Source organism: Neolamprologus multifasciatus, chromosome 18 (assembly GCF_963576455.1).
Source record: "Neolamprologus multifasciatus chromosome 18, fNeoMul1.2, whole genome shotgun sequence".
Taxonomy (NCBI): Eukaryota; Metazoa; Chordata; class Actinopteri; order Cichliformes; family Cichlidae; genus Neolamprologus; species Neolamprologus multifasciatus.
In genome coordinates this window covers 3595236-3606542 of record NC_140456.1, presented here as the reverse complement: position 1 = coordinate 3606542, position 11307 = coordinate 3595236, and the positions used below count along the sequence as shown (strand labels likewise).

At 43.0% G+C, this 11307-nt stretch overlaps 1 protein-coding gene and 2 non-coding genes across 3 annotated transcripts; all 3 read left to right on the top strand.

Annotated features, from left to right (window-relative positions):
- The first annotated feature begins 5100 nt into the window (after window positions 1-5100).
- Window positions 5101-10819, top strand: LOC146497025 (tripartite motif-containing protein 16-like). The gene is made up of 2 exons (XM_085140789.1): window positions 5101-9699; window positions 9831-10819. The coding sequence occupies exon 1, from the start codon at window positions 5722-5724 to the stop codon at window positions 7354-7356; it is 1635 nt and encodes a 544-aa protein (XP_084996915.1). The 5' UTR covers window positions 5101-5721; the 3' UTR covers window positions 7357-9699; window positions 9831-10819.
- On the top strand, window positions 9028-9194 carry LOC146497027 (U1 spliceosomal RNA). The gene has a single exon (XR_014870994.1). It is a non-coding gene; the product is annotated as a U1 spliceosomal RNA (small nuclear RNA).
- Window positions 10655-10818, top strand: LOC146497026 (U1 spliceosomal RNA). Its single transcript, XR_014870992.1, has one exon. It is a non-coding gene; the product is annotated as a U1 spliceosomal RNA (small nuclear RNA).
- Window positions 10820-11307: the final 488 nt, after the last annotated feature.

The following is an 11307-nucleotide window of genomic DNA, read 5'->3' as shown; positions in this document are numbered from 1 at the left end:
GCCTGCAGCGCCACCACCTGCGGCTCCCACACCATTCCCTGCAGCGCCGCCCTCGTCAGGTCCAGCCTCCGAGTCTTCGCCCTCGCCTGGTCCAGCCTCCGAGTCTTCGCCCTCGCCTGGTCCAGCCTCCGAGTCTTCGCCCTCGCCTGGTCCAGCCTCCGAGTCTTCGCCCTCGCCTGGTCCAGCTTCAGCTTCAGCCTCTGCGTCGCCTGGTCCGGCCTCCGTGTCTTCGCCTTCGGCGTCGCCTGGTCCGGCCTCCGTGTCTTCGCCTTCGGCGTCGCCTGGTCCTGCCTCACTCCGTCTATCTTCGTCTGCGCCTGAGGTCCCCATGCCGTCTGCTCCTGTCCGGCCTGTTGGTGCTGCACGTCCTGTCCGTCCTGCAGGTCCTTTCCGGCCTGCTTGTCCTGCTCGTCCTGCACGTCCTGTCCGGCCTGCTCGTCCTGCACGTCCTGTCCGGCCTGTCCGGCCTGCTCGTCCTGCACGTCTTGTCCGGCCTGTTCGGCCACTTTCCGGGCCAATGACTGGACATCATTGCCGTCACGGACGGCCCCCTGACCTGCGTCCGCCGCCGGTGCCTCACCACCCGGCCGGCCTCCTCCTGACCTGCTCCGTCGCCGCCGGTGCCTCCCGCTTGCCCGGCCCCCTGAACTGTCCTCTTGGCTCTTGGGCCGCCTGCCTCCTGGCCGCCCCCCTGAACTACCCGGGTTTGGACTGTGCCGTCAGCCTCCGGGCCGGCCTCCTGAAATTTTCGAGACTGTTGCCTGGGCCTCTGCGCCTTTCATGGGCTTTTTGTCTGTTTTTCTTTTGGACTGTTGCTGGGCCGCGGTGCTGTTGTTTTGGGCTTTTGCTCCCTGTATTTTTTGTCACTGGCTCCGTGTGTTTGTTTCATTTCGGTCCCTCCGTCCTGGTCCCCCCCCGCCCCCCCTGGTTGGGTTGTTTTTTGTTTTGGTGTTTCGGGTTGGGCTGTCTGGGAGCCAGCCCTTTAGGGGGGGATACTGTTAGGATGCCTGGGTCGTTGACCCAGGGTTTTTGAGTTTATTATATTATTTATAATTTCTAGTCTTTGGGTTTTCGTTGGAGTCATGTCTTATGGTTTGTCTCTGTGTAATCCTTAGTTGCTGTCTCCCCTGTCCGCTATATCCCCGTGTCCAGTCAGTGTCTGTCTGTCCTGGTCCCACATCTCTGTTCCCTCTGTTGCAGTGCCTGCATGTGAGTCTGTCTTTTGTTCAGTCTGTGTTATGTGTATCCTGTTTTACTTTGAAGGTCTCTGTCTTATCTCAGTGTGTTCAGTTTACGCTTCCTTGTCTCGTCAGTTCTGATTTGCCCCAGCTGTGTTTTCCTCCTGTTGTCCATTCCCTGATTGCTCCTCTATGTATTTAAGCCCTGTGTTTCAGTTTGTCATTGTCGCGATCTACCGTTTATATAGCTGTGTGTTTTTTTTTTTTTTTTGTTTTTTTTTTCTTTCAGTCCTCTGGTGTAAGTTTATTTTGATATTTCTAGTTATGTTATATTTGAGTTTAATATTAAAGCGGTTTTGAGTTTAAGTTTGTCTACGGAGTCTGCACTTTGGGTCCTTCTTCTGCCTGCACACAGCCATTACATAACAGATTATCACATCGTTAGCCTTACTGGTATTGAGTTGGAAAATTTAGACAAAGTTTCCTTTTTAAAGAATCAATGTTTTGTTGGAGACAAACAGAGGCAGAACTAAACTTAACAAAAAGCGAGCCTTTTATTGTGACTGATTACAAGCATAAACCAAACAAGAAAACCAACTAGACAAGAAACTAATCATAAAACCTAAAGTGGGAAAATTAACACATGAAAACCTGGAACACTTGGAAATACCTTGAAAACACAGGAACACGAAAGAGGATTAACTGGTGGTCTGACAAAAGGCTGAGGAAGACGGAGACAATGTATACACTAAAGGGTGACGAGGAAAGTGGAAACACAAAGGATGAAACGCAAAGGGGAGGAACGTGGGAGGGCGAGGGAGCCAGAAACATGGAGAGAGATACAAATACGAAAACAAACATGAGACAGAGAGGGAATAAACATAGACATGACTTGGGAAACATACATAGAGGACATGACAAAATCTCACAAGAGACACAAGGATGAGACAAAGACAAGACAACATAAGTACATACAAAAACTCAGACATAAAAGATTTGGACTCAAGACTAATCTGTATAAACTTGAACTTAAAACATCTTCATAAAGCAACAGAAAGAATACTGAATACAAAATAAGACTCAAATACTGAGTCAAAGACCTAGTACCCTGATAGTTCGTAATTTATGTAATTATGGGCAGATAAATCAAATTTCAAAGAGCAGAGGTGCTACCCTAAGCACACAATTTAGCCAAGAACCTGTTAAAGATTATTACAGAAGTTGTGATCAGCTTGACCATAGAAAGAAAAAACATATTGTGACATGTTTCATGTTTCTCTTCCTTCGTGAACATAAAGATGAAGTTAGAAAATTCTTTCATTGCTTCAATTCAAAAATGAAGAACGTTTTTGTGGCAGTAAATGTGTTTGCTTTATGAAAAACATAGTTTTATTTAATTGTGAATCATTGGTTAAATTTAGAAGTTAAAGAAGTAAAACATGATATTTTTTAATGTTCTTTGTCATATGCCTCAAATGTAAAACACTTTGGGTTATCTCAGATTTTAAATGTGCTATATTGTAGCAGTTTTGGTGAAGAAGTGAAGAAGACTGGACTCCAAGCTGCTCCTGCTTATCACTGCTATGCTGAAGCATAGACTTGACCCAATAAATGAGCTCCATTTTATTTTAATCTTTACTTGGTCTTAGACTGTTAGACCACTGACACCACTAAGGCTGCAGCTGTAAGGATGAAAACTAAAACTATCTTTCTTCTTTTGCAAAACTCAGTTCTTCTGCTGCTAGTATACAGTATGTATACCAATGTTTGTGATTGGTTAGATGGTGCCAGTGCCACCACTCTCATGTGAACATGCAGTGGAAACCCTGGTTTAACTTAGTGATTTGATAACCAGCTTCATGTGAGCACATATCCTCATGAAAAAAGGGGACGTGAATCCAGATAACAGACAGATACCCTGGGTACATTGAACTTGGAAGTATTTTAGGATTTTGTAAACTGGAAACTCTTTTCTCTTATCTTTCCCATGATCCCTTAATGCAGGATTGTTGTTACAGGCTGTGACTGCTGTGAACAAACTGACAGAAAAATATTTAAATGTTTGCTTACTGATGGTCGCCCAGAGTGTGAGCACAGGTTCTGCTTACTGAAAACCCATGATGACTGTTTGCTTTTTGTTGTTGTTGTTGTTATGTTGATGTCTCCAGAGTGACTCTCCTCGTGTGATAGTTTGTGTAACTACTGTTGTTTTTAAAGCATATTTTTCATGTCTGCTGACCTACAGTTTATGGACTTGTGTCTCTTATCCTATTTGTCACTGTGCTGGAACAACGACACTGCAGAGGATTAAAAAAATGGTTGTTTTATGACTTTGAACTCTGCTGCTCCTCGTCCTGGAATGTGGTAAAGCCTGAAAACACTCCCTCTGCTTTCTGCTCTCTCACAGCTGATCCCTTCCCTTCACGCACCTGACAAAAATGAGATCAAATGACGAGAAGGAAACAAAATCAAATGAGAGAGTGAACAAGAAACAAACAGCATAGGTCAGAGTATAGAAACTGTTAAAACCATAAAGAAGTGAAAATAATGCATATATTAAACTCAGTGACTCTGACAGATAATTACCTGAAAATTGGTACATTCGCTGACTGACATTGGATGACTTTGAAAAACATGGAACCATCACCAACTGCCAATAAAACATTTCACATAAACTTAATGTAGAAAAATAAGGCAAAGGCGAGGAAACAAACTTTAACTCCCAAGTGCTGATCCTTATCTCAGAATATTTAAAAAACCTGGTCGCCTTCATTCTTCTTTCTCGTCACAGAAAGAAGAATGAAAATTTTAACGCAATGAAACCATTTGTAGTGCATAATGACTCAAAATCCCTGAAATGCATTTCGGGCAGTTTGTCCAAAGTTTGTCCATTCTGCGCTCTAGATGGGTTGATTGCGTTAAAATTTGCAATCTCATTAATCGTGATGAGGGTGTTAACGTTGACAGCCCTAGTTTGTTTTTATTTTGTTTTATTTTGCGAGCAAGTTATTAGATCCTGCTCCAGCCAGCCAGAGAATCCCCTGCCGTCCCCCCTTAATCGTTAAACAACCCCACAACAAACACAAAAACTGAAGACATTATGATATAGACTTATAATTTGCACTAATCTGTTTTCTGAATTCTATCACACACATATAAGCGAAAAGCGAGCGCGAGGGCCCTCAGTGAGCCTGCATGCTGCTGATGCTCACACACAACCTGCCAAAGAAAAGGAGGCGGGCTGCTTTTCAATAGTTCACATTTCATTCATAATATTGGCAATCAACGCCCATTATGTATTAATTATTTTTCCTGGGTTGTGTGAAATCCCAGGAAAAAAAACCTATACAAGGTGTAGGTCTGTTAGACTATTAGTTTATGTTGTAGAGTTTGGTGTTGATACTTGATCGCAAAATTACTCATAGAAGATGGACAAGAAAAGGTAAAAGTCATCAGGTCCTCAGTTTAGAAGAGAAAACAAGAGGAGAAACAAGCAAAAGATAAGCAGGTAAGCAGATGTGTCATTGGATAATGGCAGGTATTATGTATCCTGAAACAAGATAACATTCATTAGGATGGACTGGGAAAACTTCTGTTTACTTTTACGTAGTAAACAGTAGACAGACAGAAGACCCTGATCTTTTGGACTGTGTTCAGCATAATATTAATTAGCCATTGATAAGAGATGTTTTGTTGATTTGTCTGCTATTCTGATGAATATGATAATATAATGAATTATAATGGCTGTTTGCATTTGCATACTCTCTCTCTCTCTCACTATATAAAATATGTATCTGGTTAAATTCAGTATGGTTCCGACGACAGTTTTCACTGGGCCGGGGGGGGGGTTCGCCCAGGGCACCAAACAGGCAAGACAGAGCAAAAGTGCAAAATGATTTTTAGATAGACTGCATGATTCTAATCGCTGTTCTGTAGTTTGACTAGGTGATTAGACAATGTTTTAAGTCATATTTATTAATATTCAAAACAGATAACTAACCTGTAAGTGTAGGTTAAAGTAAGGGAACCAATCATTTCAATCATTCTCGATAAACTGTCTTTTCCCATGTACTTCACTAAACAATCACATGACTCACAAAAAAATCCACTGTCTTGTGTTACAACAGCCAGAAGCACAGTGACCCAAGACATATCAAAGTCCTCAGTAGATCCTACAGAGCTTAAATCCCAAATCCCCACAAGTCAGTCAGAACTGAAAAACCCTCCTAGTTAAGAGATCCAATTCAATTCACATGTTAGGAGCTAAAAGTTAAAGCTCCGAGTGTAAAAATTCCTGTTTAAATTCCTGTTTAACTGGGTCATAGTTGTTACTGTATTCAGTAAGTCAAGCATAACACACCATGCCTGTCACAACACGCTCTTTGTCACACTGTTAATACTTCCCCTGTATAAGGGTGGATTGCAAGAAGTAAACAAGAGCTCAGTTTCCCTTCAGGGCACAGAGGCTGGTTGTGTTCACAGAAAGTGAAAACTATGTGACAGTCAGAGAGAAAATAGGGAATTAGCGCAGCAAGAAAATCAAATGGACCCAGAAACCTTTACTTGTTCGATCTGTTTGGATCTACTGAAGGATCCGGTGACTATTCCCTGTGGACACAGCTACTGCATGAACTGTATTACAAAACTCTGGAATGGCAAGAAGGTAAAGAAAATCCAATGCTGTCCTCAATGTAGGCAGATCTTCACAGTGAGGCCCGTGCTGGTGAAAAATACCATTTTAGCAAATTTAGTGGAGGAGCTGAAGAAGACTGGACTCCAAGCTGCTACTGCTGATCACTGCTATGCTGGACCTGAAGATGTGGCCTGTGGTCTCTGTATTGGAAGAAAACTGAAAGCCCGCAAATCCTGTTTAATCTGTCTGACTTCTTACTGTGAGAAACACCTTAAGCCTCATTATTATTCACCTACATTAAAAGAACACAAGCTGGTGGAGCCCTCTAAGAAGCTCCAGGAGAACATCTGCTCTCGTCATGATGAGGTGATGAAGATGTTCTGCCGTACTGATCAGCAGAGTATCTGTTATCTCTGCTCTGTGGATGAACATAAAGGCCACGACACAGTCTCAGCTGCAGCAGAAAGGACTGAGAGGCAGAGAGAGCTGGAGGTGAGTCGACAAAACATCCAGCAGAGAATCCAGGACAGAGAGAAAGATGTGAAGCTGCTTCAACAGGAGGTGGAGGCCATCAATCAGTCTGCTGATCAAACAGTGGAGCACAGTGAGAAGATCTTCACTGAGCTGATCCATCTCATCCAGAAAAGAAGCTCTGATGTGAAGCAGCAGATCAGATCCCAGCAGGAAACTGAAGTGAGTCGAGTCAAAGAGCTTCAGGAGAAGCTGGAGCAGGAGATCACTGAGCTGAAGAGGAAAGATGCTGAGCTGAAGCAGCTCTCACACACAGAGGATCACATCCAGTTTCTACACAACTACCCCTCACTGTCAGCACTCAGTGAGTCTACAGACTCATCCAGCATCAATATCCGTCCTCTGAGTTACTTTGAGGATGTGACAGCAGCTGTGTCAGAGGTCAGAGATAAACTACAGGACTTTCTGAGAGAGGAATGGACAAACATCTCACTGACAGTCACCGAAGTGGATGTTTTACTGTCGGATCCACAAGCAGAGCCAAAGACTAGAGCGGAATTTTTAAAATATTCACGTGAAATCACACTGGATCAAAACACAGCAAACACATATCTGTTATTATCAGAGGGGAACAGAAAAGCAACATCCACAAAGAAACAGTCTTATTCTGATCATCCAGACAGATTCACTGGATGGTGGCAGGTCCTGAGTAGACAAAGCCTGACTGGACGTTGTTACTGGGAGGTGGAGTGGAGAGGTGGAGGAATTATTGTAGCAGTTGCGTACAAGAATATCAGCAGAGTAGAAACCGGATGTTGGTTTGGACATAATGACAAATCTTGGTCATTAGATTGTAACAACAACAGTTATACATTTTGGTACAACAACATCCAAACTCGTGTCTCAGGTCCTCGTTCCTCCAGAGTAGGAGTGTACCTGGATCACAGAGCAGGTATTTTGTCCTTCTACAGCGTCTCTGAAACCATGACTCTCCTCCACAGAGTCCAGACCACATTCACTCAGCCGCTCTATGCTGGACTTTGGCTTTGTTATTCTTATGGGGAACATTGCTGAGTTGTTAAACTGAAATAGACTGAATACTTTCATACTGTTGTGGGATTAAAACAGTATTTTTGTTTCCATTTCTTTTTTGTTTCTATCATTATTGTGGCATTCTGCAATGCACAGAAATCAGTTCCACATTACAGGTGGTACCTTGACAAGTTCTAATTGTTCTCTTGATGTTTTTGAGGTCTTGTTAGATTGAGCTCTTTACTGTGTCTGTTTAGCCATAAAAACAATCACTTCTTGTGACTCCTGTGAACAAACTGACACGGTGTGGTTTTACAAATCTTTAAATGTCTCTTTGCTGATGTTGCTGAAGATGCTGAAAGCTCAGTGAAGTTTTTTTTAAATGTTTTTCTGAAGGTTAATTTTAAAATTGATGCACAACACAAAAGGGCACCTTCATCCTGCTAACAGGGATGTAGAGGAGGTTAAAACACCTCAGCTCAGTTTGTCCACATTTTTTAGATTCTGACATGTTTTTAGCCTGATAAAACCCTTTATGAGTCGATTGTATTGCAAATCATGGTAAAAAGAATCAAATTGTCATTAGCTAATTAATTTGGAGCTGTATCATGTAATATTATAGAAACATTTCCTTCAAAAACAGAATATTTACTAACTGACCTTTTTCCATGGGCTCTTGTCTTCCTCATCTTGCTGCCATGTTGAAACCACAAACTCCAGAAGATGTACTACAAATTGTGCATCTTCACCACACAGCTTTCTACGGTTTACTTTCATACCCACTAAATAAGAACCAAAAATATAATAATAATATAATCAATATAAAAGTATGAATTTTTATGTACCCCTTAAAAGAAAAGAAATCTTATTTTATTGTTTCTCCTTGGTCATAATCCTGGATCATGAAGGGTTTTGAGTTTTTGGACTTCTAGTGTATCCCTGTTCACTGTACCTCTGCTAAACACCCCTCCCAAGAGGTTTTGGCCTCCAGTCAAAGGAACATTGTAATAAAGCATATTTCACCCAGTGGGGGTTTAATTTATTGAGTTATCACGAATAGCATACGATCTTCAGATATAATCCAATCAACCTTGCATTTAACCCGATTGAACATCCAGTTATATCTGACTACTTCTAAGTTGCACATGTTAACGGTCTCATCATCACTCTGTGCTGCAGCGAACTGGCACAGAATAGTCGATGGCCATGCTGTTCTCCTGCTTTGCGGCTTTGTTTGAGTCTGAATTGCGTCTTAAACATGCAAAACTAAGAAAGCAGAACAATATTTTCTTCTTGTTGTTGTTTAATTGTGATTGGCAACCAGCGAGAGGAGCATTAACGACCTCGGGCAATATTTTCTATCCCCATTGTTGTTTTGAAAGTGAATACCCGACGTGTGCGTCATACGTCACGTTGTACGTCAGGTGAACGTGTGGTGTCAGCTATCGCACCTGTCGCATTAAGGTGCAATAGCCGAATCTCAACTGCATAATTTGTGGTAGTGGGGGACTGCATTCACGCTCTCCCCTCACTCTTGTGTCCAAAAGCAAAGATCCATGTGTCTGCTCTTCTCTTGGTGAAGAGCAGATTTGAACTGGGACAAAATGCGATGGCTTTCTCATGTCCCTGGAGATAGGCATTATGCGTGTTAGGCACCATCAGCCAGAGTGCTGCATGTGGAAAGGGGACCCCTGTCTCCCACGCTGGCAACTCATACTTACCTGGCAGGGACGATACCATGATCACGAAGGTGGTTCACCCAGGGCGAGGCTCAACCATTGCACTGCGGTTGTGCTGACCCCTGTGAATTGTGATGTGACGTTCTGTATTGAAGCTTCAAAGCTTGTGTCGAGTAATTGAGGCGGCGTTTCCGCATTGCGCGTATTGAGGCTTGCTTCATTTATGGGAGGAGCTGAAAATGATGACGTTCGAAGCCTCGCTGCCCAGCTGTACCACGTGACTGGTTCATGAAGTGATTCGAACTTTGCCGCGAGCTATGACAGTGATATAAACCCCTCAGACTCCATTCAAAATGTAGGTGTTTGATGGAGGATTGCGGTTAGTGAGATTTTGGAGGTTTATGAGAGTGAGGAGAGAAAGTCAGGAGAGAATAGAGCCAGCTAAGAAGAAGAGGATGTCCTCCCCTGTGTGGGAACATTTTGATTTTATTCCTCCCAACAAGGTATGTAAATTTCTACAGAAGATGTATTTTCATAATACTGATGGTGCCATAAAACTTATGTTAAGTGGCTTTACTTTTGTACAAGGTGAAGTGTTTGCTATGTGGCAGGGAGCTGGGATATAACAACAACACCTCATCCATGCTTAGGCACTACAGAGCTTTGCATGAGAATAGGGGGAACACCGATTGTGGAGCAAGACCAGGTGAGCCATCAAATGCCATGATAATATAGCATCCAGTAATGTTACTAAATGATATAACAATATTATACAACTGTAATAGGTTACGTGTGTGATATTTATATTTGTGCTTTGTCTTTATTGTCTTTCCTCAGGAGAACAATCTCAAATAGATGAAGACCTGGTTAGCATGGTGATTGAGGACTCCCAGCCATTTAGCATTGTGGAGGACAAAGGATTTAAAAGATTTGTTAAATCATTAAATCCTAGCTATGTTCTTCCCACTAAAAAGGTCATAAAAGCAGTGAAAATGTAGTTTTTACAGAATAAAATGTGAACAGGCAGGACTGAGGCTCAGTGTGTAGCTGTCCATACCTCAATGTTACAAAAGCACAACCACTGTCCACACCCCAACCACACCTCACCTCACAGTAAATGATCATTTCCATTTTAAGCATTTCCAAATGATCATTTTCCATACTGCCAGTATAAATATACACAGTATACTGCCATCACTACAATATACATGTTTTACACACTCCTTTTGTTGTTGACATTTACAGGCTATGTGCAAAGTACCACACTCTTAAAATTCATGCCAACTAATATTTTTACGTCCAGTAGGTGTCCTACTAGAGCAAATGAAGCTTCAACAAGCTTTGCGCTGGGGAGAACCAATTGGATGAAAAGCTTCAATGCTTCATTAAGCTTCATCTGCCCATCACTACCTGTGAATTCCCCAAATGCGGGAATCTCAACTGCATAATTTGTGGTAGTGGGGGACTGCGTTCGCGCTCTCCCCTCACTCTTGTGTCCAAAAGCAAAGAGTGTCTGCTCTTCTCTCGGTGCGCCCTTTGAACTGGGAGAAAATGCGATGGCGTGCTCACCGTCCTTGGATTCAGGCATTATGCGTGTTAGGCACCATCAGCCAGAGTGCTGCATGTGGAAAGGGGACCCCTGTCTCCCACGCTGGCAACTCATACTTACCTGGCAGGGGAGATACCATGATCACGAAGGTGGTTCACCCAGGGCGAGGCTCAACCATTGCACTGCGGTTGTGCTGACCCCTGTGAATTCCCCAAATGCGGGAATCTCAACTGCATAATTTGTGGTAGTGGGGGACTGCGTTCGCGCTCTCCCCTCACTCTTGTGTCCAAAAGCAAAGAGTGTCTGCTCTTCTCTCGGTGCGCCCTTTGAACTGGGAGAAAATGCGATGGCGTGCTCACCGTCCTTGGATTCAGGCATTATGCGTGTTAGGCACCATCAGCCGGAGTGCTGCATGTGGAAAAGGGACCCCTGTCTCCCACGCTGGCAACTCATACTTACCTGGCAGGGGAGATACCATCATCACGAAGGTGGTTCACCCAGGGCCTGGGTGAACCACCCAGGCTGCCTTTTCAGCAGCTTCAGGGATGAAAATTAATAAAGAGAAGAGTGAGGTGATTTATTTTAAGTGGCAGGAGATTAAAGAAAAATGGGGATTGCAAGAAAAATCGGAAACGTTGAAAATTTTAGGGGTGGAAATAGGAGAAAACATGCGAATTAAGAATTGGAAGTCAAAATTACAAAAAATACAAGGGAAACTGTTGAACTGGAAAGATAGGGAACTCTCCTTTATAGGTAAGGTTCTGG

Coding starts and splice junctions, on each gene's coding strand:
- LOC146497025 (XM_085140789.1), top strand. CDS start 5,722: ATGGACCCAGAAACCTTTACTTGTTCGATCTGTTTGGATCTACTGAAG.